The sequence below is a fragment of the Plectropomus leopardus genome, chromosome 12, assembly GCF_008729295.1.
Source record: "Plectropomus leopardus isolate mb chromosome 12, YSFRI_Pleo_2.0, whole genome shotgun sequence".
Lineage (NCBI taxonomy): Eukaryota > Metazoa > Chordata > Actinopteri > Perciformes > Serranidae > Plectropomus > Plectropomus leopardus.
Window position 1 is genome coordinate 12,885,856 of NC_056474.1, and position 27,740 is coordinate 12,913,595.

General features: G+C 40.1%; 1 protein-coding gene across 1 annotated transcript in view; it reads right to left on the reverse strand.

Annotated features, from left to right (window-relative positions):
- The window catches only part of LOC121950945 (laminin subunit alpha-3-like), a 78,432-nt gene that overhangs the window by 17,084 nt on the left and 33,608 nt on the right, over positions 1–27,740 (reverse strand). Inside the window, exons 17-54 of the mRNA XM_042497082.1 lie at positions 26,827–26,879; positions 26,233–26,332; positions 24,011–24,063; positions 23,769–23,874; positions 22,773–22,872; positions 22,488–22,644; positions 21,807–21,945; positions 21,467–21,609; positions 19,829–19,932; positions 19,400–19,556; positions 18,700–18,863; positions 18,474–18,582; positions 18,293–18,390; positions 17,046–17,244; positions 16,771–16,897; positions 16,340–16,488; positions 15,719–15,834; positions 15,217–15,428; positions 14,919–15,123; positions 13,084–13,228; positions 12,833–12,973; positions 12,330–12,488; positions 11,029–11,130; positions 10,851–10,934; positions 10,022–10,252; positions 5,958–6,071; positions 4,859–4,977; positions 4,679–4,759; positions 3,835–3,935; positions 3,678–3,731; positions 3,429–3,580; positions 2,812–2,922; positions 2,596–2,707; positions 2,205–2,372; positions 1,271–1,467; positions 855–971; positions 395–549; positions 96–237 (exon numbers count right to left, since the gene is read on the reverse strand). Of these exons, the coding sequence (XP_042353016.1) occupies positions 96–237; positions 395–549; positions 855–971; positions 1,271–1,467; positions 2,205–2,372; positions 2,596–2,707; positions 2,812–2,922; positions 3,429–3,580; positions 3,678–3,731; positions 3,835–3,935; positions 4,679–4,759; positions 4,859–4,977; positions 5,958–6,071; positions 10,022–10,252; positions 10,851–10,934; positions 11,029–11,130; positions 12,330–12,488; positions 12,833–12,973; positions 13,084–13,228; positions 14,919–15,123; positions 15,217–15,428; positions 15,719–15,834; positions 16,340–16,488; positions 16,771–16,897; positions 17,046–17,244; positions 18,293–18,390; positions 18,474–18,582; positions 18,700–18,863; positions 19,400–19,556; positions 19,829–19,932; positions 21,467–21,609; positions 21,807–21,945; positions 22,488–22,644; positions 22,773–22,872; positions 23,769–23,874; positions 24,011–24,063; positions 26,233–26,332; positions 26,827–26,879 (4,976 nt within the window). The remainder of the gene's footprint in view (positions 1–95; positions 238–394; positions 550–854; positions 972–1,270; positions 1,468–2,204; positions 2,373–2,595; positions 2,708–2,811; positions 2,923–3,428; positions 3,581–3,677; positions 3,732–3,834; positions 3,936–4,678; positions 4,760–4,858; positions 4,978–5,957; positions 6,072–10,021; positions 10,253–10,850; positions 10,935–11,028; positions 11,131–12,329; positions 12,489–12,832; positions 12,974–13,083; positions 13,229–14,918; positions 15,124–15,216; positions 15,429–15,718; positions 15,835–16,339; positions 16,489–16,770; positions 16,898–17,045; positions 17,245–18,292; positions 18,391–18,473; positions 18,583–18,699; positions 18,864–19,399; positions 19,557–19,828; positions 19,933–21,466; positions 21,610–21,806; positions 21,946–22,487; positions 22,645–22,772; positions 22,873–23,768; positions 23,875–24,010; positions 24,064–26,232; positions 26,333–26,826; positions 26,880–27,740) is intronic.

Below are 27,740 nucleotides of genomic sequence, written 5' to 3' on the forward strand. Positions count from 1 at the left end.
GAGAAGTTTCAGCTGGTTGTAATCTTCAATCTCCACCACTAGATGCCCCTAAATCCTACACACTGTTCCTTTAAGGTATGAAGTCTGTGGCTTACATTCAAGGCTTTGTCCGCAGCATCTCCGGCCTCTTTGGCAGCAGCCTCAGCAGCATTTATTGCATTCGTGATGTTCTTGTAGGCGTCAGTAGCGTCTTGGGCGTCACGCACCTCAGGACGTCCCATAGCGTTCTTCACATCACTGTAAAACACACATGGAGAACAGATGCTGATGATGAGACACGTCTTGAAAACTAAGCTGACTCTGCTTGAATAGCACTGAAGAGAAGCTTAAATCTATTCCTTAGACCAATCAATAAAAGGACTGTGTGTCATTGTTGTGTGCATTAAAGACCCACTTCTCCATCTTATTTGCCAGCTCAGCAAGTTCTTTCGCATGATCCTCAGCAGCTTTCACGACGTCCTCCTTGGCTGCAGCCTTGGCGATCTCATTTACCCTCTTGGTCAAGTCAGTCTTGGCACCGTCCAGCTGTGCGGCCAGCCCTTCATATTCCTACAGATGAACAAGACAGGTGAACAGGTTTAAATTATTCATTACAGCAGGAAATGCCATTTAGCTTGCCTCAGCGCACAGCGAGCAAAAGCACTGATCATTATCTGAGAGGAGGGCATGTTGGGACCTGGCAGCGCACTCAAACTAGATCAGAGATGAGACTTTTTATTATAACAAACTGTAGCTACAGTGTGTCAAAAATGTTGTAGCTCACGCTGAGGCGTACGAGATAGGTAGGTGTATGATTCTGACTACAGGGAGTATTTTGGGAAAAGAACATGCAGGTTACAGTCTGCTAATCGTACCGTTTTGCTTTTGGAAAGCGTTTTCACCATGTCCTCTGTTTTCCTCAGCTCTTTTTCAGCCATGTCCATTTGGTCCTCAACAGTGTCCCTCTCCTTTTTTAAGTCTTTGATGCGTTTCTGTTGAAAGCACGAGTCAGTTTAGAGAATAATGACTATAAACAGCATTGATAACCAGCAGGGCATTCTTTACTTTGTTCATGTAATATCTTACCTTAATGTATAACTGCAGTTTTATGTTATCAACGACTAAACAGCACATCCTTACTTATCATTCATGCATTGATTGTTTATGAAATATAAGTTTAATCACATGTGTACATATAATCCTTGTAACGATTTCTTTTCTCACTAAATATTAACTCACATATCCACACATTTCTCATGACTGATTAACTACTTGACATTTGACTTATTACCTGCAGGTCTGTCAGAGAATCAGCATTGAGCCCGTTCTGGGTGTTGGCTTTTTTCACCAAGTCCACTGCCTCCTTCAGAGCCTTGTCCAGGTCCTTCAGCTTGGCTTCGTAACCCTTCAGCAGGTTCTGAAGATTCTCTGCCGCATCCTCGTTTTGGTCACTCTGCTTACTCACATTAGCCTTGATGTAGTCCAGCACTAGATAATAAAACAGAACAGATTAATTCAAGTTTTTTTCAACAACCACACCAGTGCTTTGATGAAGCAAATCTGCAGGGATTTATTAAAGCCTAGTCCACACTATACTGGTATTTTTAAAATGCAGCTTTTTCTATACATTGTGGCCTTCTGTCAACACCATAATCTGTATGAAGATAATGGATGTAGACCTGTAGACTTGTTTTGAAGCCTCAACTTTGGCGTTTTTTGGAGCAAGAAGTGGCGACGCCTTGCAGATGGCCTGTAACTCTAAACAGCCAGGCTCAAAATATGCATAACTTTAAGCCTTAATGAAAGTTAAACAGGGTAGTTATTTAAAAATTCATCCCCTGTAAAAGTTTCATGAATGCTATAATTAGCCATAGAGACTAAAACTGTTTTCTGTACAAGGCCATAAACATGTTTATTTCTGCTATTAAGTTGGGCATTTCAACATTTTAACGTCTATGGGGAATTACTCTGTTTCGATAAACTGCAGTTTTTTGCACTTCCTGTTGGCTTAATTTTTCAGCACCAGCGGTTACGGCTTGGTTCACATGTAAACTGTTTTAGGTCACTGAAAACAGACCTTTAGTAAAACTCCTGACATGGAGGTAGGGAAAACAGAGTTTTTGGCTAATAATGGCAGAGTGTGCACCGTTATCTCCTTTGTGAGGCCTCTCAAATGGGGTGAAATTTCATGTAATGGCTAACTAAGTATAGGCTACGTGTCTTACGTTTCTTCGCCTCCTCTCTTTCTTTCTCAGCAGCTGTCTTCTGTGGGGTGAAGTTCCTATTCTGCATCTCCTTCACCATGCGCTTGGCATCTTCTAGCATCTTAGCCAGGTCTGCATTGGGGACTATTTCACCGCTGGCACCTGAATCCTTCAGTTGGTCCAGCAGAGCTTCAAACACACACAAAACACACGCCCAGTCAAGCAAAGATTTAGTCTCTGATAGTCATTTTATTTAAGTCTTTTATTCTACCTATGGAGATAAACTACATGTACTAATGAACCAAACATAAATGCAGAAACCTGAAGAAAGAAGGACATCAAAAGAAAGCCAAAATCAAAAAATAAGGACAGAGAAGGGAGAGTGTTGCTTCTGAATTTCAGTAACTTTTACCTTGGATTTTCTTGAGCAGGTTTTGAATCTCTGAGTCCAGATCTTTAGCCCGATTGTGGGTTTTTCCAACTTCTGTCACTGCCTTGTCAGCATCAGCAGCCCTTTTATCTGCCTGAATAAAATACATACCAATGATACATACTCATGCATATTTTCACAACTGCATGCTGGTATTTTAAAAACATCCTACAGTAGGCCTTATCTCCCTCGCTCTACCTTGTCTTTGAGGGTGCGGATGTCATCTGAGAGAGTGTCCATGTCCTCGTCCAGCTGGTTGACTCTGGACTTTTGGGTGTTGATAGCAGAGTTGTATTTGTTGACCAGAACCTGCAGAAAGCACAGCAGCAGAAATGTAAAATAAGCTGCATAAAGGAAAATTCAGATGTTGCAGGTGGTGTGCTGAAGCCTGAGGCTGATTGGGGCTGGTTTCAATTTGTGCTTTGCTTATTCATTAGTGTCTCATGAATGCAAAAAAATGCAAATGAGGTGGATGTAACACTGAGATTATGAGGGAATGAGGAACGACAAGTCAGCAAGACAAGCACTGGCATCCAGTGGTGTGGTCTCTAACTCGTGTTGACACACAGGCTCTGGGACAAAATTCACTGAGATTGCTTATCAGCAGGAATCTCAAATGTTTGAACAAGCACACCCATCCTGTGCCACACTGTTTGTGTGTATGTGTGAGTGTGTATTCGTGTGCATGTGTAAGAAACTGACATGCGCAATGTGCTTAAGACCAAGCAGTTTGCATAAGGTTTTGGTAGCATAACTTTTGTGTCTACGCCAAATCTATAACTATTTAAAATATCTTTATCACTTCCTTAATTTACCTTGGTGTCAGCTATGGCTTTTTCCAGCTTATTCAGCCTGTCCTGAGAGGAGGCACTGGCAGTGGCGTTGTCTAGTTGAGTCTTGATCCTTCCCAGCTCGTCATCCAGCTTCTCCAGATCAATGAGTAAAGTCTGGGCACAATTGTCACACTCTGCACAATAACAAAGGATTGAATTAGCAACGGATCATGCTCAATTTGTTGCAAACTGCATGTCACAGCATCCAAACTCAGTTAGTTGTAAATTCACCTTGGCAGTGGTTATCTGTGTTTGTGTCTCCCGGCTCCAGGGTGTTCTTGCAAACTAAGGAAACCAAAGAAAATGTATGACAATGTTTAGATATATAAAAACAATAAACAACTAGTGGATTATTCCATTGTTTAGAGATGGGAGTCCATTATCTTACCTCCAGTCTTGGGATCACAGTTGTTCCCATTGCCGTAGCAATTACAGGGCCGACAACTTCCTCCTGGCGTCAGTGGATCACCATAGTAACCAGGAGCACATCTATGGGAAAGAAAAAATAAGATGGAGATAATAAGAAAGCCCAAAGGATTCCAAAATACGCAGTATCTGCACAGGATTTCTACACCATTGCATGGGCTGTAAGAGCCCCGACACACCAAGCTGACGTTTGGCCATTGGCAAGCATCTGTAACGCTGACATAGTTTGCGTAGTGTCTGTTGGCACTAGTCTGCCCTTGTCAGCTTTTTTTTTATCACCCAATTCAGCATGTTGCATCAGAGACGGTGGAGCCCACTGATGAATGAAATCACCCTGATTGGCAGTTTAGCTCCATGCACAAGAAGAGAAACGGAAGTGAGGAAAGTAAACAAATGATTAAAGTCAAGAGGGAATGAGATCAAAACAAATGCGTTTACATGTTTTCTAGCCATTGAGCTCTTTAGCAAAAACTGTTGGTAATTATTTGTGTTTTTGTTCGTTAAAGCACATCAAATATCCCCTGTTCTTTCAACACCAGGTTGTGTTGTTAATGTGCTAACTGGCTAACTAGCGTCTTGAATCCGTGCTGTTCGGATCTTCCAGTTTTCGTTTTTGAAAGATGATTACAGACTCCCGCCGCCAGCTGCTATGGAGAGTTATTTCCTCGCACACAGGTGCAAAATGTATGTGCAGGCTGGCCAACGGTCGTTGTCTTTGTGGCAGCTGACATTCATAGCCACTGGTTCTTTGATGTCAGTTTGGTGTGTCTGGGCCTTTAAACTCATCTGCCCATACAGACACTCACCTTTCGCACTTGTCTCCAGTGTAGCCCGCTCTGCAAACACACTCAATCTCTCCAAAGAAGTCTTTGCAACCTATTGCAAAACTGCAGATTGACAGAGAGGTCATGATTCAATTCTTGAGACACGCATTTCCATGTAGTTGTGGTACAGCTCTCTAGGGGTCTTTTGTTTTTTTCACTCACCTGTTTGTGGCGATGCTTAATGGGCAAGGGCAAACTCTGCAAGTCCTCAAAGCCGCATTTCCATAGTAACCTTCTTTGCATCGTTCGCATCGATCCCCAGCTGTGTTGTACAGACAGTTCTGAAAATGAAAAAATAAGTTTATTAAACCACTTGATAACTATATGTAGAGCACGAAGAGTGTTAGGAATACATTGATATTATATCTATATCATGATATGAGACAAGATAGTGCCTTAGATTTTGGATATCAAAATATTGTGAGTGTTATCTTTTCCTACTTTATTTTTTTTTTAATTTACCAGACTTTTCTAGCTGTTTTATTATTTGCCTTTACTCACTTAGACATCATATCCACATTAGTGATTTTTTTTTTTTAATCTCATTGTATAAATATTTTGTCAAAGCACCAACAGTCAATCCTACACTATCGTCACATTATCATTATGAAAAAATATGGTAAAAAATATAAATATAGAATTTGTTTTTTTCATATTGCCCAGCCCTACTCTACAGACCTTGTATAAAAAAAAACAAAACTCAAGTACTGTGTGTGCACTGCAGTGAGCCTTTTACATACATACTGTACCAACTCAACCAGACATTGAGTGTTTTATTACACTGAAGCAGGAATGCAAACGTCTAGGGGGCAAAGAGAAAAGACATTTCTCTTCCAATCAATCAAAGAGTGTGTTTGATGCATGGTGTGTGTTCAGTCGCTTGTGTCCATATGGCTTTGAGCTGCGAGGGTGTGGATCCATGGGTGCATTGCACACACAGGCCCGGTCTTGAGCGTCTTACATAACAATAACAAAACGGAGACGAGTGAGATTGTGAAATGCATAAAGGCACATCTTCGCATCAAGGACATTAATGAAAGGGAAGGGTCTGATGTTGAAAAATCCGATAGACATATAAAACAGTGCTGCTGATGTGGTTCACAGATGTACCCTGAAGGTGAGAGGTCTAGACTCTGACTAAACTGTAGCTCACACTGGAGTCAACTGGGGTGAAACGCTTGCTCTTGGTTTGAGGTATGTGTGGGCGTCTACTGTAACTGTGGTCATGAAGTCATTATTACGGGTTGAGGGTGTTTCTTACCAGGCATCTCCCTGTCCTGTCCTCACACTCATCAGCCAGACCGTTGCACTCACAGGGCACACAGCGGCCCAGGAAAGGCCCGCTGCCATCTCTGTAGTAACCAGGAGCACATTTCTGAGGAAAAACACACAGATATAAAAACTCAATTACCCATCCTGAAGTTACTGCTTATTTACAAGACAAACCCATATACCTAGGTATATAACTGTATCAGAATCAGATTTAGGAATATTGAATTGTGATACGTTGCTGTCGCTCCAATCTATAGCATATAATTACAGAAAGTAGAAATAAAAAGCATGAAGATAAGAAATATATTAAATCATTAAAAAAAAGAAATATGAAAAAATATGTGCATTAGTAAAAATAAAAATATGTACGTTATGCTTCAATTTCACACCTATATGTGAAAATTCAAAAATCTATAATATGTGCACTGCATATGTCAAATGTGTGATCATATAGAAATATAAAAATATGTGTCTCACGCTACATTGTAAAGGTTTAAATATAAAAAAATGTGTAAAAATGTATGTATCAGTATATCTGAATTCAAAAGCAAAATTATGTCATTACAACAATTATGATACATGAAGTGAATACATCTGTAGATCAAATTTGCTTCATCGTGATAGAGTATATTTTTATGGAAAGTAAATGTTTTGTTTGTTGTTTTATAGATTTTTTTTTAAAGATTAACTAACCAGACACTCTGTTTTGTGATGAATGAAGTCATTGATCACAATGATGTAAATTCCTGAAAATTCAATACTTGTAAGAAGCGGTACTGCTCAGTGATTTGCAATATTTCCTTTAAATACAATTATCAGCAGTGTTAACATAAATAATGACATTTCCATCTTCTTAAGTTATATACTGTCATATTGACCAGTCTTAAATTATACCATGCACAAATGATTAAGTTGTTCAGCACAAGTTTTAAATTTAAAAAATGTACAGCATCGGTTTTATTTTGCCTAAACTCAGCAGCGTCCCCCAGATTTTTTCACAGAAGATTAAAAATGACTCTCCCAGACTGTTTGGTCTGTCATGAAGTGTGAGAATTGGAAAAGCGCACAATAATGAACTTGACCTGAGGTCAAGTGTTATTAACAATCAACACTGAAGAGCCAAAGCATGAACTTTGCTTTCAGCGATAACAGTCTTAGACAATCCACACCTGGGATGTAAACAGAGAAGTGTAAAACAAAATCCTGTCAACAACAAGATGCATAACGTCCTCACAGATTATTACCTGAATCTGAGCACTGGAAGCGCTGTCACTAACAGATGGATAGTGAACTGTCTGTCCTCTGTCACGTATCCAGGGGTAGCGTATCCCCTGGGTACCCCGATCATTCACCGATGGAAACTCTATCCGCTGAGCTCCCTGGTCATTAGGCGATGGGAAGTGAATCCTCTGAGACCATCTATCATGACGCCTGGTGTGGCGCGGTCGCTCGCCTCTCTCTCGAGGCCTGTGGCCAGCGCAGCAAAGTCCAATCAAAATGCAACATAGCAGGGCCTGCATCAAAACCCCCGGACGCCGCCGTCTATCCATACACGTATCTGACATTCCTAACGTTTAGTCTGTGTGAAATAATGCTCCACTCTCTCCTGCCTCAGCCTCTTAAACACACACTCACACTGACACACACATGCATAAGGAGGACACGCCCCATTTCCTACCTGAGTCAGTCTTGTAGATCAGCATGAGTGTATGCAGGCGCACAAGCACACACATGCAAGTGGTCTATCTCTCCGCTCTCTCTCTCACACACACACATACACACAGACACAAAAGCTTGTGAAATGGAAATCCACCATTACCTTTTCTTAATAGAGTAAAGGAAAATCACAACATAACAAATGCCGCTGTGTTAATTTAACCCTGAGCAATATCTCTTTTCTTGTGCTGCTTTCAGACAGCTTTCACAGCTATTTCAATCTTTAAACATTGAGCAAATTGGTGCAATTTCTTTGAAAATCATGGGGAAAAGGGCAATGTGTAACTTGATAAGAACTGTTCCACAAATTGGAAAAAATTTGTAGTTTCAGAAAATTATTCATAAAACAGCTAAGGAAACAAAGTAAAAAGCTAGGGAAAAACTATATTTATAATCATCATTACATATTTAAAATCATGTTACAGAATTTTTAGAAATTTTTAAGCACCTTTTCCAACTCTTGTTTTTTTTTTTCTTTCTTTTCTTTATATTGTTCGTTGCTTTTTTAAAACTGATTTTAGGGTAATTTTCTTGTACTTTTTTTTTTACTAACATTCTTGCACATTTTTGGGGTCATTTCCTCTTTTATTACACATTGCCTTCTTTCTCTGTTTTTGACAGAAATCAAGACCATTTTTTCAAAGGGTTAAAGCTGAAATGGTGTGGTGCTAAAGCTTCTGCATAGAAATAAAATTTAAAAAAAAAATTAAATACGTGTGTGTATGTGTGTGTGTGTAATATTGTTTGTGCAAGCATATGTGACTGAGAATTCAGTCAGACATCCTCAGACAGCACAGACAACAAACTCACACCTGAATCACGCTCCTCAAATACACAACAGACACAACTAGGTGTGTCCGGTGTACTTACGCACACACACACATACACAAGCTGTGGGTGAATCCAGGCGAACGCACTCAGGTTTATGAGTAACCATGTGTTGCCAACTGCCACACCTCGTGTCAGGGCGAGGCACCTTGTCATATGGCCTTTGGGCACATGAAATCGACTTCCTTTAATCACTCCCCATCAGACGATTGTTCACGATTACACAGTTAAGTAACCATATCTATGGCAACGGCACTCCAACAAACAAGAAAAACATTTCTTTATATTCCTCTCTGCTAATAAATGTTCTTCTACATTTAAAAAACCTCCCTTTTAAGCAGCGGTTGCTCTATTCTCATTTTTAATTAGCGTCCGTGGGCAAAACTGTTGCAATCAGGTGTATACAAATCAGATCTGAGAAGCACAAACACACTCAGTCAAGTCAACACCATTCCCAGGATAAAAGGAATTCAAGTTTTCCTTAGCAACTACATCACAGTTGTTTGCACTACATTGCTGTGAGCTGCCAGTGATTATAGCCGTAGAATCACTAATATAACGTCTGCGTGATTGTGCATCGTATCCCAGCCCCGGGGCTACACAGTTTGGCTGCGAAGCTCTCCAGCCGGTATTTTCCAGTACATTCCATCCAAAGCTCCTCCAATGATGAATTTTTTCTCTAGAAAAAGGGTGCGGTGCCTAGCTCAGGCGTGTCAGGACACCCTAAAAATATGAGGAGGAGGTCTAGTTCCTCAAAGATGAGAAGATGCTATTTCACCCTTTATTGCTTTACTTGCTCCACCCTGCTTTTTCTCTCCACTGCTTCTCAGACCTGACAAAATTATCCTAACCACCCCACCCTGTCTATACTTTTTCAGATTTTTTTAAACACCTACACAGATTTCAGACACAGGAAAGACTTTTAGAGTGTGGAAGTTTTTTTTAGCGTGGAAGAATCAATGAAACCAGATTCCTTTATTCTACTGTACACCCCAGACACGATTCACTAATGTGCTTTTCTTAGAGTTCTAAGAGTTTCCTTATTATATATATATATATATCCTAATTCTAGAGAAAAAATTCATCATTATATACTGTTACATATAATGTTTTATGGAAGAAAATTACACATTTTTCTCTGTTAACATTCTCAGGACTTCAATGATGGTGCTGAGACCCCGAGATACAGAAGACCCAGACACACTGATCAATCAGAGCAGTTTTGGCTTTTTCGGTAGGGGAGCTTGGAGAGACAAGCACTACAACGCAGTATTTTCAGACAGGGAATGAATACAGGTGTTCCGGCACAGGCAATGTGTGGAAAAAAGAGCATTTTCTGAACAATAAAGCATTTAAACATGTTCTAGTAACAACCCAAAATTGAAGTATGAACCTGAAAATGAGTATCACAGATCCCCTTTCAATAATTTTACAATCTAACAACATTTACCATATCTACACACCTTTACACCACAGCATTGAGAGATAAATAGCATTTAAACTCCTCACCTCACAGGAGTCTCCGGTGTATCCGGGGGGACAGGAACAATCTTCCACAGTGTTTCCAGGACTACCAGTCCCAGTGTTAGTCGCCCCCTCCAGGCCCACTTCTCCTAAGCTGAGACGCTGGGTTTCAGTGAAGTACAAGGCTCGTATCCTCAGACCAACCAGACCAGCTAGGACCATCATCAGTTCCTCTCTGGAGACAGGCCTGTTGGTGATGGCATGGCGAAAGTTTCCCTGCAGACAACAAATCAGTTATTTTGTAACTACTGCTTAAAATGTATAAGGGGAGACAATGCTCAAAAATCTGATTTCATTTATATAAAACAAGAGAAGCCATACAGTAAAGCTGTCTCACTCTCTATCAATTAGATGCAGGGCAAGACATTATACTATATTATACTATATTATGTCATATCATATCATATTATGGTTCTTTGAGGATGAATCCTGATTGCTTTGGTGACTCCCTGACCTTTTCTCTTGCACCATTATCAAGAAAACATCCAAATCTAGATTGCTATGAACTTTGAGAAGCACATTTACATTCCCCTGAAGATGAAACTCTTCCATTTTAGATATTCAAAGAATTTTCCAATGGCCCGATTCTCAGGTCGAAATCTACCTCACACAAATATATTATAACAAATCAATCGCCAGATTGCCAAGGAATCATTTATTAGTTTGAATGATCTCACAACTGGTTAAGAATCTAAGAAAATAAATATCATCCGTGTGTAGTTCTTCTCTTTCAAACACTTTCATATCATGAGGTTGACTTTAAATCACAGCGTAGTGGTGCTTTAGATCGTCAAATACAAGAACTGTACTTTACCTCCACAAGCTGGACTCTGCCCTGATACAGCTTGTCTGGAAGTGGGACTTGCGGAGCCATGTGGATCAGGGTCATATTGTGACCCTGTGGGAAATAACAAGATCGATGAGTTAGCTGTGTTTCTGCAACTGATAAAAATGATAGAACTAGTAGTGAAGAAACTAGTAGCCGTACGCACAGTAAGCACAACATCAGGTCTTCTCTCCATGAGAGTCATCCCCTCACTGGGAATCCCGAAGGATTTGGACTGGTAGGTGAGGAAACCACCATAAGATGAAACCTGAGAGAGAGAGAGTAAAATTCAGTATCTATACAACCTGAGTATTATTTCACAACCAGGGTGTGATACTTGAGGCCATCATTTCTACCAGTTCTGATTTTTTTATTTTATTTTATCTATTGATCTAATTAATAATATTTTATAGACATTGCAACATTTCTAAAGGAGTACATCAAAGCAGACGACTTAAGAAGGGCAAAGAAGTAAACCTAATCCTCTAAAACGAATCATTTTGGATGTGAAAACAGAACAGAAGGAAGGTTAAAGGGATAGTTCAATCCAAAATAAATATTGTTCCTCTTACATTTACTGCTATTTATGCATATATATTGTTTTGGTGTGAGTTGCAGAGTGTTGGAGATATTGGCCATAGAGATGTCTGCCTGCTCTCGAATATAATCAAACTAGATGATACTCGGCTTGTGATGCTCAAAATGTAAAAAACCCAAAACATTTTAAAAACAGTTATGCCTCCTGATAAAAATCATCCACAGACCTTGTTATGAGCAGTTTCATGCAGGAAACTACACCTGCAAACCATATCACTGCACAGAAAGACGCCTGCATCTACTCATAGATGAGAGCCTTGTGCTTGTGACAGAGCGAGATGTAAACATAGACGGCATCCTCCTCGGCTGAGCTGAAACATTAGCTAGCTCAGTGGTGCTCTATGTCTTTTCTTTCTAATGCCAATTTTTAAAGAAAACATACCTTCCAAAACTGTAGGCCCACAGGTTTAGAGAGTAGGTTTTCTTTACAAAATTTTGGCAAATTTTCTTTCTCTAAAATTTTTGGCAATTTTTAAATACAAGCTGTTGCCTTTTTTTTTGATGATTTTAAAAAAACAAAAACATGCTTTCCATACCAGGGGCATGTTATCTTTGAAAATTACCTAAAATTTCTCCGTTTATCAAAGCTAGAAACCATAAAAACAGAATTATTGCTGGGTTTCCAAACACATCGTGTGTTATCAAACAGGTTGTGAAACAAAATTCCATGAATTCACCCAAACATTCTGGGTATGTTTAGTTTTCAAAAACCTTCCCAGGCCTGGAAATTGCTATTTGCAATTTCATTGACTTTTTCAGGTTTTCCATGACCATACAAATCCTGTATTCATCTGAAAATAGTGTATCTGTTTCCAGATCTACAGCAACATTTGTAAACGAGTACTGACAGTCTGTCTTTAATTGACTCACCCTGTCTCCCAGGTAGGACGATGGTGCCACCCAGTGTAGAGTTTGAACTGTCGGAGGAAGCTCCTGGATGTCTGCCACCACTGTGTTACTGGCTGTGTTCAGCACTGAGGTAACCTCCCGCTCGGGACTTTCCAAACGCCAGATTCGCATCTCAACAAACTGATAACAGGGAGTGTTTGGGGGTTAAACTTAAAACACTGTCCTAAAACTGTGCTGTATTTACAATACACAAGTGGCAAGTGACTCCATGTGGTAGTAGCTTCCACGATATTACAAACAAATGAACAGAGATGAATGTGAATCAAAGAATGTAACCAAATTCCAGTGAAATCACCACTATGCAACTGCAGGTCGTTCTGCTGAACATCTGCACAGTATGTACAGCTTTCATTTTAAAAAAATCAAACTGCTCACCACATTAATGCGATCAGCTAGAAAGCTCTGCAGGCATAACATTTCCAAAGGCATTCATAGACATGCATGGGCACGAAAAGCAAACACACCTTCCCCCTGCGCTTGCTGGAGCTCTGACACTGGTCAGTCGCTCCGAAGCAGAAGCAGCTGGTACAGCCGTGAGGGTTGGAGGGGTCAAAATAGAAGGAACCTCCCCGACAGGTATCACACTTGATTCCAGCAACATTTCTCTACAAACACGGCGGCAATGACAGAAAGAAAATCAGACCAAGGAAAGACAAAGACACCGAAATGAGCCAAAGGGAGTTTTAAAATCAGCAGTTTGATGAAATGAACTCACCTTGCAGAGACACCTCCCTGTGTCTGGGTGGCAAATTTCAGATGTGACACCACCAGAGTTACAGTTACAAGGCATACAGTCGGGGAAGCGATAGTATCCTGGGGCACAGCGATCACACTGCCGGCCCCCAATCCTCGGCTTGCAACTACATAAAAATACACAGGCGCATTATATTTAGTAAAATTCTTGTCATAAGAGGTTCAAATATTTATAAAGTCATATTAACAGATTTTTTAAAAAAGCAAAATGCAGTAGCATCACATTTTAAGCATTATTGTACAGTATGTTGCTTTGTGCCACTATTTGTTTATGCATTCAATTGTTTCTTTACGAACAGACACAACAACTGAGCTGGTTTTGAGACTGAAAACACACTTGACAGAAAAGATGATGGACATGACCGGACGGTGAACTAATCCCCTCATTAATCACTAGTAAGTGGTCATGTTTCACTCTCACAGTTGGAGGCTGCAGGCCTCACATTCCAGCATTTGTCATCACTCAAAAATGAGTACATGAAAGAGAAAATTCATTGGCGAGAGTCAGCCCTTACTTGTGCAGCTGTTGATAGGTAGTATAAATCATGGAGACATTATATATATTATTATATTATTATAATTATAATGACACATTTGTGTATCTTTTACCTCTAACTGACAACTCAACTGTGCGTTAAACTTTTGTCTTACACATTTAATTTAAAAAACAAAAACATAAACATTGCAGGTTATTATTGATTTTTAAAGTGACAAAGATCAAGCATATTATTCAAGTGTAAGTATTAATCAAGTAGTATCAAAAAACTTACTGGCTGGTCTTTTTACTCTTTTGCCATTTTAAATTATGTTTTTAAATTATTTCCCGTCTTGTCTAATCTGAATTTCATGTTTTAGAGAGTTTTTATTTTTATTTTATTTTTTAATTTCAGTAATATGTCAATACCTCAGGTTCAACTTGCATTAGCCAGGGCGACTTTGATAAGTGACAGAAGGCCAGGGGCCAGATAAAAAACAAACAGTAACATTTATTAGTATTAGTATTTTCTGTATACAGCCTTTTGATCTGCCCTGTGATCGGGTGTACGCAGTAGCGTTTCCAGGATTTGAGGACATCACTGCCATTAGCCTCGACCTCTGTCTAGGAGGAGGTCCAGGGGAGTGCCCTGGCACTTATTTTTTTGATAAACAAGCTCTGTTTTTTTTTAATATACTCTGGCACCTTATTTTTATTCATAGTACAAAAATAATTCCCAGTGTGAATCAATTTATTTTCATTGTAAGTTAAAAAAATGGTTGGAGGGTCACTAGGCACCTTATCGTAGGCCAGATTTGGTCCACAGCCCTTGACTTGAGTATCACTGCAATACATATTTTTTTTGTCCCTGATTTTCAGCTTCATACATAGGAAACAAAAACAAAATAGCGCACAGAACACTGTTTAATTGACTTCTCTCAGTAATAAACCCCAACCACCAATTTTATGTGTGCAGCTTTGTTGAGGCTCTGGGCAATATTACAATTATATATCAATATCGTGATATGATACTAGATATCATCTTAGATTTTCTGGTTTTATGGCTGTATTACAGTAAAATAATGCAATTTTCTGAGCTTCCCAAACTGTTCTTGCTGTTCAAATATTTACCCACTTAGTCTTAATTTCTATATTATCGATGTTTATCTTAAAATCTTGTTCTGTAAATAGGTTGTATAAGCACCTGTAATCGACCCTCCAATACTGTCATAACATCTATAATAACAATACAAAAATATTGTGATATTTGATTTTCTCTATACCGTCAAACCCTCCTATGCAGGTTTTATGTTCCCCCTTACCTGCACTGTCCAGTGATGCGGTCACAGTCAGGCCCTGCGTTGGCTTTGATTCCATTCGGTGAGCATTCGCAGCCCTCGCAGCCCAGCAACGGGTGATAGCTGAAAGTCTGATTCTGACAAACATCACAGGCTGGTTTGACAGTCTGCGGTGGACAGATGCAGCGTCCTGTCACCTCGTCACACAGTCGACGGCCACACTCACATGCTACAGAAGGGAAAGAGGGGATTTTATTTGAAAAAAATAAAAATAATTAAGAGTGTGAAACTCTCATATCCAGTTAAGAAACCGTTCACTCACGTCTGCAGTAGGGAAAGCCGTAATATCCCGTGGCACACTTCGTGCACTGTCGTCCTATGACATGCTGCCTACAGGGACACTGTCCCCCAACAGGATCACAGGTGGTCGATGTAGAGCCAGACTTGTCACAATCACAAGGCAGAGCTCCGTTGTTATAGGCTGCTACAAGAGAGCGGGCAGAGTCTCTGCAGAACTGGGGAGAAGTTCTTGGGCTGAAGGCACAGAGAAATAAAAGTTTAAATGCAGATGTGGTTTTTACTCCATCTTCACAGCTAGAGGGCACTATTTCCAAAAGCTTCCACTGTGTTTCTTATTGCAAAACTGCTGCACAGGTGGCTAAATATACCATTGCGCTTCAAAAATCTAACAAAGCATCAGTATATCAAAGATTATGAGATACAGGAGCAAATTACAAAATAAAAAGGTGGTTGATCAAATCTTTAAAGCGTCATTTTAAATGGATTTGAGTCTAGCTTGTTTTACAGACATGGTGGATACTTACTCAACATAGAAGCCTTCTCCTCTACATTGCTGAATGAAATCTGCAGATTTGTCCAGCGGCTTCTCTTTCAGGAGATCTGGGGTGTAACTGCTATCAGGAACCAACATGATATAATCCTGTTCAAAGATTCAAAGCATAACAAATGATAAAAACACATAATCTCACCCGAAACTTCCAGTTTGGTTTGTTTTGCACTTAAACGCATTTATCAGTGTGAAGCAGAGAGTGATGAAGTGATAAAATGAGGATTTTAAGTGTTTTAGCCACGTTTTTCGTCTTGATTTTATCTGAAGGAGAGAAAGCAAAAGCAAGGGAACAACAGGCAAGCAAAGCCCAACCTGCCCCTGCCCTATAGAGGCTGCAGGCTTAGGTTTTAGAAAGCTGTGTGGGGCTGCCAGGTAGAATACAGTCCCTTCATTGTTGTTGTTGGGGATATGGCATAACACTGAGGAAAGAGGACCTCAGCATGCCAAGTACTCAACCTGAACAACTCAAGTACAAAACATGGACCCACTGCACACAGAAGTGTTTTACTATTTTGTAAGAATATTTCTATCATTTAATTCTTATTCAATTTAGTTGGTAAGCATCATTTGGGCTGTGTTTGACTTCAGCACCGACCAGAATAAGTGTCTTCTTAGGTGGCACGATCACGGAGATGGTGGGCTGCTGCCAAGTATCCTGGTCAAAGTTAAGGGCAATGCGCCCGTCAGCGATCACAACCTCCCTGCAGCCTGAGACTGCAGGGCAGAAGGATGCATTTATTGAACCTGTAAGAAAAGAGAAGAGTTGAGTAGAGAAAGAGGAAGAAGCTTTGTATGCATCACAATAATCCGTCCCCCCTCTAAAGCCATATAGGGAAGTGTGTCTAAGACCTTTGATCATCTTGTCATGAGCCCGGGGACTTAATCTGCTCTTAAGGAGGAATTCCCCCCTCACTGAGGAAGCTCAATACGCGAGTAACCACACTTATATCCAATGGGAGCCGATAAACTCTTTAATTCTATTTCATTTAACTGGAGCCAGCCTGCCATTTCCTCCAACACACTCACCCTTCCACTCACGCCCTGCGTCCACTCGGACCTCTACAGGGAAGGATGTGTGTTCAGGCTGGCGATAATGAACCACAACCACATACGAGCCCGGGAGGGGCACTCTTGGAGTGAAACTGATCTCCGTCTAGAGAGAAAAAAAAGGAAAGGACGAAGTGTCAGTCGTGCTGAAATTGAAAATTAATGCCAGAGCAGCGATTGCTCATTGAATGTCTCCAACTCCTAACACCAGGGTTAGGTCCAGAAAAGCTTGAAATATACAACAAGCTTTTTACCTGAGGGAATTTAAGCAGTATCCCATCACTTTGCGGTTCACGGACAGGGAACGCCCCGGTCTGGCGCCTCCATCTCCAATCCGCATTTTCCCCTCGTTGGGGTGAAACAGCCGGTACCGCAGACAGCTGTCCATCACGGGCAGCATACAAAATCCAGGCTGAGGAAGGCTTGTCAAATTGCATCTGGATGCAGTGGCGACTGGAAACAGTAAACAGCAACAAAACTCTGTTACTTAAAGCCTGCTGAGGGTGTTTGCCAAGCGGTATTGTAGCAGAACAATGTGACTCAGGGGAGGCGTCAGCAGCCAGTCAGAGTTTGAGACCAATAAAACAACATGAATCTCCAATAATCCTTTTTATAAATCTTAAAATCCTCTGCTTATCACTCTCTCTGATCAACGTGCAGAAATCCTGACATCAGAGACTAAATATACACACACACTTCTGAGGAAAGTTTTTGTTTTGCAGGCTAACATACCTTCGGTTTGCATGTCCTCCTTCCTAATCCTACCTCTCCATTTCATGCTAATATTTGGTCAAACTTAATTTAATTATCCCTGAATTTCCCTCTTGGTTAAATGTGTGCTTTTCTTTCTTGATTTGGAAACTAAATTGGTACACAAACATGTAAAAAAGAATTCTGTATATATATATGTGTGTGTGTGTGTGTGTGTGTGTGTGTGTGTGTGTGTGTGTGTGTGTGTGTGTGTATGTGTGTGTGTGTGTGTGTGTGTGTGTTTGTGTGTGGGTGGGTGGGTGTTTGTGTGTGTAATTTTTGATTTTAATAGGATCTTTAATATTCCTTGAAAATTGAGGCACTTTCCAATCAATTCTATCTATCTCTGGCATATTTTTCCCTTTTGTGAAGGCTTTTCTTACACTGACATAATTGGATTACACCGTAAATGACAGGACTGCATACTGACGGCTCTGTAAGTGTAGCATACTAACCTGATCATTAGGGTTCAGTGTGAGAGTAAATTAAGTGTGACAGAGAGAGAAAGAGAGAGTTTGACCCTAAGTTCATCCTCAGGTACATTATCTTACACAGTTGGAGGAATGCCTGCAATCACACCTGGAAAACAGATGTGTGTTTCCACGCTCCAAAACAACAAGACAATACAGAGGTCTTGTCTTGTAGCATCATTTCCTGAATTGCAGCTCACATTTCACATAGGTGTTGAAAATGCTTCCGCATGAATAATGTTATTAAAAGATTAGAACAGGGTTTATTCAAGGTGACTTACCTGTCCTCAGTGAAGCGGCCATGAGTGGAGACACACAGCACCTTTGGATCTACATACTCAATGGAGAACTCTTCTGCAGGGACTGCATACACTTTATACTACAGACAGAAACAAATGTATGTTTAATTACATGTCTAGATATTAAACTATCATGTATCTTTTTTGGAAACATTTTGCTCACCAGCAGGAATGATGTCGTAGAAGTTTGCAGAAGAACCTCCGTCTTATGAGAAAGCTGCAACATTGTCACCTGATTACTGCTGTCTACCGCCACGCTCCGGCACAAAAAGCTGCAGCAATTAAAGACACAAAACAGCTGAACAACACACATATTCATTCTAGCTGTAAAATAGTATTAAATTAGATGTTTTTAAAGCTGAAGCAACAAATACAAATACAGGACTCACCTGTAGGCACAACTGTAGATGTTGGCCCTGGCTGGGATCTGGCCATCTGATTGGCCACTGATGAGTATGTTGACATTTTGGACAGCATCCACCTCGCTGGCATATTCCAGGACGAGGGCGTATGGGCCAGGACGAGGCACACGTAGACTGAGCTGAAGCTGTGACTACAGATTCAGATTCAGAAATACTTAACTGAGTGAAATCTGGACATGTTATATAGTTGTTCTTATACTATATACAGACATGGAGGAATTATAATAAAAATAGAAATAAGGAGTATGCAAGAAAAATGTGCAATATGCTACAATATAAAATACAATATATATGATATATGTGCAAGTATACGTAATATAAATACAGGAGTAAAATAGGTAGGAATTATAGAAGAGAGTATTGTACAGTTGAAATATATTCACGGGACTGGGCAGAGACTGTAAAACAGCATTTTAATTTATCCTAATATATTTGTTGAATAATATTTTGAAAGGATAAACTACTTAAATGAGGAAAAAAGCTATAAGTAAAGTAGGGCAGTAGTTCCACAGTCCCAAAGCCAAAAACCTGACCTTCTTTTTTTTCTGGACTTTGAAACAGCTCATAACAACCTGACGAAATACCTCAGTCTATTTAATAGCTTTATTCATGCTTTGAAGATGATGACCACAATATTGAAATTCATCTCTGTATCCAGGGCTGCTACCTGTCTGCCATTGAGAGCAGCCATCTCGGGGTGATATTGGGTGGGGCGTCGCACACGAGCCTGTCTCTTCCTGCGCCCGCTGCGGTCGGAGAGCATTCCTTGTGAGCCCAGAGCAGAGCTGAAGCCATCCATGGCTACATGCTTATACAACAGACAGCTGAGACAGAGACACACAGATACACACAGGGTCAGCAAGAATAATGAGTTTTGTAGTTGTAGTTTTGTAATGTAGTTTTTTACAAGTTATTTTAGCTAAAAAAAATCTGTACATTTAAAACCCTTGTGTTTATCATGATAAACTTATGTAGAAAACTTTTGGAAAATGTTGGCTGTGAGTGTGGTACAAACAAAAGAATGGGTGGATATGAAAACAAAACATAGCTATGTCATGTATGATTGGAACTCAGAACATAAATTTTTAAGATTTACTTTGTATCCCGGCTGGCAGCGGGCAAGTATGTGCACGGCTCGGTGACCTTCTCCTGCAGCAAAGGGGCCTCGTAGTAATCCTGGGGCAGCAGCACTAAATAGTCCTGGAGAGTGAGAGGGACAATGTGTACTTTAGTATTCAGTATATTGCTTTCTTTCTTCTATAGAGAGGCGAAGGCCCTGTCCTTCTAGTGGACAATTATGGGACTTACTTTTGGGAAAATTAAGGATGATAAAAAATACGTGATTTTTTATCCGTTTCAATATATGCCATGAATTGCACATATTATGGCTGTCAACTAGAAAGAAAATTTTACCCGTCAAGAAAGTTGCTGTTCGATTATAAGACTGTGAAAATTCGTAATTAGAAAGACTACACAAGTTGCATAAATGACATCATAACTTTCTCTCACTGAAGCTAAGATGCCTCCGTGTGTTGTACTAAGATGTACTGACACAAACAGCGGTCCTTGCCCGTTTTTTTGCTTCCCAGCTGATAAAAAGATCTCAAGTCGCTGGATGAAATGCACCACGTAAAATTACAGCAACATGATTAACTGATTAGTTGTCAGTTATTAAATAATACATCAACTAATTTGATAATCAATTAATCAGTTGGAGTAACTTTTTCAGAAACTAAAGAAATAAATTCTCTGGTGTCAGCTTTTTTAATGTGTATATTTTCTGGTCTCTTTACTCTTCAGTGACAGTAAACTCTGACAAAGGAAGACATTTGAGGACGTCATCTTGAGCTCTGGGAAATGTTTTTACTTCTTATAGACCAAACAACTAATCGATAAATCAATTACTGACAGATTAATTGACAATGGATGAAAGAATCCTAAGTTTCAGCCCCCGGTAAGATAATGTTAGACTAGTTTGTGAATCATTTTTTATATTTTTTTTAACCAGGTTGGTCCTGTTGAGATTAAGAATCTCTTTTTCAAAAGGCGACCTGGCAAAAACAGTCAGCAGTGAAAACACAAAGTTTCAGACAGCAGAGACACAGTGGGAGACAAAAGTATATTAAAGCAGCTCCTTAAATTTCAAGTCATTCTGCAACAAATTCCAATTATTTGTTTGTCTTTTGGGTATTCCAAGTTTCCCAATTTCTGACCGAGCGTTTGGTACACAGAGCATAAAGAGGTACTGAAAATGCAGTGAATACTGTCCGGTACTTTCCTGTGTGATAAAAACACATAAGTAGTGTGGGAACAGACCAAGAATTGCCTTATAGATAAAGATAAAGGTGTACCAGATTAAGAGCCTATGTGTCGCCAGAACAGGCCATCCTACCTGAGAGTAAAACTCACAATGGTGGGTCCGAGCAGCTAGCTGGTGCTGGTGATGTATATTGTGCAACATGAGAGATGCAGTGTACTGACTTATACTGGACTTTTTTTACTTGCAAAATTATTTTTAAATAGACAAACACCAGATGCGGTACTCATGGCACAATTCAAACTGGTTTAAAAAACTATTTGCTTCTCGTCATTGACTTCCATACATGACTACCAGACTTTGCCTCTCTATGCACAAAGAAACAGAGGAATTAATTAAATCCAAAATTAAACAGAAAGACTCAAATTACTGTTCTTTAAAAAAAAATCCACATCTTTGTCTTCTGTATAAACTCACCAGCAGAACCCCCTCTGCCTTTATGTGAATGATCCATTTCCCAGGGGTCAACGCAAAGGGCTCAGCGAAGCCCTCTCCTGGGACAGTGAGGAAGGACGGGGAGGGACTCTTTGGGAATATTACTTCCTTACTTTGATCTGACCCTAAAGACCAGCAAGCAGAAAGGTCTGTTATGTTACACACTCACAATCATCAGTATGACACACATCATGCACCAGCTTATGTATAATCACAAATCACAAATAAAACTGGTTATTTATTTCTTCAGTGATGCATTAGACTTGATGATATGACATGTACATGAGATGTAAGAGCTGATCAATGACAGAGGCAGGCTCACCTTCAGCGCCTCTGTTATTGGTAGCCTTGATGCTACCGGTCACAATGGTGTTGCTCGGGTTAGTGAACCGCAGAACCACACGGAATAAGTGCTGCTTCTCATCTTTTGGGTCAACATGCACTGTTACTCTCACTTCACTCTGCAGGAACGAGAGTGACACACATCTGACTACAATGGCACGGGTTTAAATGGACAATGGCGGTATAATGTATAACGAGAAAGGTTAGAAAATCATGAGAATTGGAGCAAACGGAGCGGGTTAATCAACAGATGGCAAGCGAGGTTTAGAGATGAAGATGCAGCCAAAGGAAGGCAGGCCCTTCACTTACAGTCACAGCAAGACTGAGAGCCAGCTTCGTCCACCACCAAGATCCTTGCTCTCACTCGTGCTCTCCCCTTTCTTTTGGGGGTGGAGTAGCGCATTACAATTTCGAAAAGGCCAGGAAAGCCAAGGGTAAGCGTGAGGATGACCTCCGGCTGAAGAGAGACAGTGTTAGTTCAAAGAGAGCTGGTGTCCACGATCCCACATCAGCCCTAATATCATAGAAGGATGTGTGCTTTAAGCAGGAATATCAGTGCAGAGGTAAAAGTGAAGCAATCATAAGAGCAGACTGAAAAAGGAAGCTATAAGGTTATTGAAGTGGCAGATATATTAAGGTACTGATTGGAATATGTACTAACCTGTGCAGGAGACATTATAGCGTAACCTCTCCAGCTGAAATCTGGGAACTCTTGAGGGTTATAGCCAAAGCGCGCAGGTCTGGCATTCGGCGTGGTGCCATCCTCAACCTCAAACTTCAGTTGGTGCATAGAGGGGAAATAGTAGCCTGGTGCAGGTCTAACAAGGTGCATGGAAATTTGAATTAAAAACTTATTAAAATAAGTTTATTTATTTTATTAATATATTTTATCAAAATATTCCATGCTTAATTTTGCCTAATGAATAATGACGTTCATTCATCTTACTCTGTGCATTCACGGCCAACTATATTCTTCCGACACCAACACTGGCCCGATGACTCATCGCACGCCACGCCAATAGCACCACCTACATCACACTGACAGCCTATCAGGGGAAGGAAAAGTCATTATTTTTAATTTAAGAGTGGCTTCACTGCTGGAAAGATGGTCTTTTCATAAAACTAGGCTGTCTTTGCAATAGAAAGTTGCAAATACCTTTGACATTAATGCTACATGCACTGTGGCATTCATTTATGCTCAAAAGGCACAAAACCTACAACTACGAGAATGCATTGCTACACACAGGACCAATAAACACTCCCATTGGTGGGTGGTGTAGTTTGAGCTTGGCCGTTTTGACACAGGAAACAATATGGAGGCCAGCTGAAACCAAGCAATCTCAAATTACAGTTAACCAGTGCACTAAAATATGTTTATGGGTTTCTGGAAGCATTTCAGATGAGAAATAGGTAACACAGTAACTGAATATTAGTTCATATTTGATCATCACTGCCTAGTTTTACAGTTTGATCTCAGTTTTACAATACAGTCAACAGTATGGTGCCCACCTCTTATTCACAAAAACACAACAGTGCAGTAGCATATGTTTCCGAAGACATTTTGGGTGAGAAATTTGCAGTTCAGTAACAAAATCTTGGTTCAGCTTTGATCAGCGCTTACAGTATGATCTGAGTTTGGTTTGAGTTTGAGAGAGAGGGAGAGGGTTGGGATTCTCTCTTGATCCGCTCCCATACTACTTACGTCTGTGGTGGTGGGCATACAAAAATTCATAAGTAAAATCTGTAGTTTCAGCAAAATCCCATGAATGCCAGACTGAAAAATAGTATTTCCCTGCTCTCTTTGGTTGACATTTTAAAGTGTGTTGTTTTTAACTTCAATTTCCTCATTTTATCATACGAGATACATAGTCACCAGCACATAGACTACATAGTATGTAAGTGAAATGTGGTATTAGACGTTTGGCTAGGAAGAATGTCTTACCTTGACAACCAAAATACTGCTTTTTCTGCAGCAGGTAGTATCCATCCTTACAGGTTTCGCATTTAAGTCCACATGCAAAAGGCTTACAGTGACACTGTCCACTTTTCTACGCAAACAGAAGATCAGGAGAATAGAAAACAGACTTTCAATAGTCAAAACTCTGTGGGATAACTGTCTAATCTGAATCACGATTTGATTAATAGATTTGTATCAGTCACTGCAAGTTCTAAAGAAATACTCACCTGCTGACACTCTCCTACACCACTCAGCGTCCCTTTCAAATCACACCGACACTCTGGTATGAGAGAGACAGAGAGAGAGGGAGGAGAGGTTATAAAAGTATAAAGGGGGATCTACAGTGAATAGACTCTGATTACAGGATTTTGTCACTTTCATGGGTGAAAACACAACGGCACAAAACCCCATAATCTTCAGAGATCTACACATCAAAGGTCCAGAGGAGCTTTACTGCCATGGCTTGCTTTCAACACAGTGAAAAAAGCTTCCCCTTAATGTCCGGCCACAGTCAACCAGAGGCATTCTTTGGATATTAAAGCTCTTTTTTTCCCCCTTTCGTCTTGAGTCTTCAGGCAGTGCAGCAGTGACAACATTCTTGTTCTGTAACATTAGACAGGTATCTGGACAAAGCCTGAAGCTGTTCCCTCAACGGATGGATAATGGCAACCACCTTATTCCTAAAATTATGGATTTTCAGAGGATTAGGACAGAGTTATTTTCTGTGTGGGTGGAGGAGTACTGAGTTTCTAATGTGCCACTGGGTGCTCATTACTGCAAAGTCACAGCATGAAATCACACAGGGTCACTTGCTCGCTCCACACTCAAAGCAGTTAACAGGAATTTGCCTGTATGTGTTATTCCTCAGCTCCCCTCTGAGGGAAAGGAAGGCAGATCCAGCCTTGTTGACAGGGGTGTGTTGACATATCCTCTGGGTAAAAGGGGCCAAGACCCATATCAGTACCCTGTCAGATTGCTACTGGTGATTTAATACAGTGGGAAAAATGGGCTCAGTGATCAGAACTAATACTCTTGGAGAGAAAGTAAAATAAGACAGGGGAACTCTGGCTGAAGGGAGGTCAGCTCAGTTTTTTTCTCTTTATTTTCTTACAACTTTTACAAAATTAGAGATGCAGTGTAGGATTTAGGCGGATATATTTGCAGAAATGTAATATATGATAAGTGTCAGTGTTACCCACAGAATGACGGCAAGGGTGGGTGGATTTTTTTGTCATCTTTTAAACACCTGTGTCCCTTTGTATCACTACGTGCTCTCTCTCTAAATTCTGATGTTTTTGTGGGTCTCTGAACGCAGCACAGGCGGTGCTCTCCATGACTTTTTTTTTCTCCACAGCTGTTTTACACTTGCGAGGCGGATGACTGATCTGTCGACCTGTTCTCAGCTGATCAGATCACATCCATGGATGAAGGGAACAGCTGTTTGTAGGTAAGCAAACTTTTAGACCCAGCAGAATGAACGGTTACGTTTCACTGTCAATGCATCTGACGTTCTGTTTGACTGTCTGTGCTCCAAATGCGCTATGATTACCTTCAAGGTACATATATTCCAATAGTGCTCCTAATTAACAGTCCACCACTTAAACCTTTTCTAAACTTTTTGTAGTGGTAGATGTTTTAATTACGGCGGCCTACAAACAAGTCAATGTTTGGGAAACACTGAGTGCCTTTTCTTCAGTACATAACATGCTGCTTTGTCATGTTTCTACAGTAGCATAGAACAGCCAAACCAAACTCTGGCTCTTGATAGGGTCAATCACATTTTTGCATCAGCAACTGTAGTTAACATCCCCTCTGTGACGAGCAGTGTTGGAAAAACACAGATTTTTTTTTTTTTAACACAGGCCTCCCACACATTTTTAACAATTAATTTTCAAACTTTTTCATGACTTTTCATAATTTTTTACACGATTTAAATTACCTTGCTTACATAGTTTAAAAAAGGCAAGCCTGTATGGCGATACAGCCATACATTATTAAATATGTAAATATGCACTTCCCAGGCATTTGCAGATTAGCAAACTACTAGTGTTTGCTTTAGTATCCGCCCATCAAGTATTCCCACTGCCAACTTGCTGCATGTGCCAATTGACGAGACTGACACGTGAGTATTGGCACTAGATTTTAAATTAGAACAACAAGGAATGTGTATTGTGTAACAAACATTACACACATTTTGGGATTTTATGAATATTATATTTTAAATATTAGCCAAAATGATGTATATTCAAAACTTTTCCAAAACTTTATTTAAATTCTGAACCATTTCCAGGTCTGGACAACAGTATTTCTGATTTCATAACTTTTCCAGGAATTTTTACCAGTTTACATCACCTTAAAATATGAACACTGAAGGAATTCAAACTGGGAGAAGTTTCAGCCAGTTGTAATCTTCAAGTTTTATGTTGTATTTAAATCTCCACTCACTCACCTACACAGCCACCAGCGTTGTCTGATGCCAGACTCCAGTAGAGAGGTTTACACCTGTCACAGAGGGTTCCCTCTACGTTTGCTCGGCAGCGGCAGGAGCCCTGAAACAACAAATGAGGAATCTAATGCTTGTTGAGACTGGTAGCCACTATTGAAAGCCACCTTCTATTTTTTAAATCAGTCTCAGGTGCTTGCATATTGTTCTGCAGTGCAAGTTTTCTGAATGATTTTAAATTAAAAGTTAAAAGTTTTTCTTACTTTCAAACATAGGCTAAGTTCTAAAATAGAGCGGGAAGTGCCCTTCCAGAATCTCGTTATTGTTTTTCTTCCTCTTCAAAATGAAAGGAAGTCTCTTTTCCTTTATTTTAACTACGTTCACATTTCAGGGGAAAACACTTCCTTGAAAAATCTGACAGAGGAGGTTTTAGCAGCAGCACAGCTGTGTTATTAGTTGCACAAGTTTGAGGTAAGGTAAATCCACACCCCAGTGCTGGATTTAGACTGTGACTACTTCTGTTATCAAGGCTAATAAAAACATGATCAAGGCTAGGCTTCAGTAGACAGAAAAAAAAGAAGTTTATTGAGAGTGACATACCGTTCGAGGATCAGCAGTCTCAGTTCCTACGGGATTACACACACTGATGGGGGCTGGAGTCACAAAACGAATACACAACAAAGTAAAAAAACATTAGTAAATCAGTATATTGTACACTGCAGCGGATGATCAACACATGGAAGAAATATTTTAACCTCCAAATGATCATTTGTATATCACTTACTCACCCCAAGTTACGTTGAATTCATGAAGAAAACATTTTTCTTACATGCCTCCACAGTGAATGAAGAATCCAAAAACGGAGAAAATTCTTGATGAAATAAATAACCATATACAAACTCTCACACAACTTATGCAATATTTAACCAGTCGTATTCTCAGTGCTTTCTAAACAGACAGACACTTTCCTTACAGCTCCCCGACAGGAAACTGTAAGGAATGTAAAACTCATTAATGCTCTCTTGAAAGCCGGACTCCATTAACAAAAACAATCATTTTGGCTCTCTGAGCATGACTTGCTGCTGATGTGCCGCTGCCTCTATCAGTAGTTTGTGTTACTGTGTGATTTCGGTGAACCCGAACTAAACCTTCAAAACACAAAAGTGATACAATAACACAAACAAACTAACAGATCGAGGCAGCCGTACAGTTGCAGCTCCTGTGTTCAGCAATGTAAAACTACTTTGTTTTTCAATAGAGTCTGGCTTTGAAGAGAGCGTAGATAAGTTTCACTTCCTGTTCAGTTCCCCATCAGAAAGGGGTGTCTGTTAAAGCATACAACCGGACAAATAAGACTGGGATTATGCTGGACAGGTTTTGTAAACGAATGTTTTGATACAGTTTTGCCGTTTTTAAAAAATTACGCTTACGCTTCCATTCATCGAGAATTTTCTTCATGTTTGGATTCTTCGTTAACTGGACGTGGACATATGTGAGAAAAATAAAGATTTTTT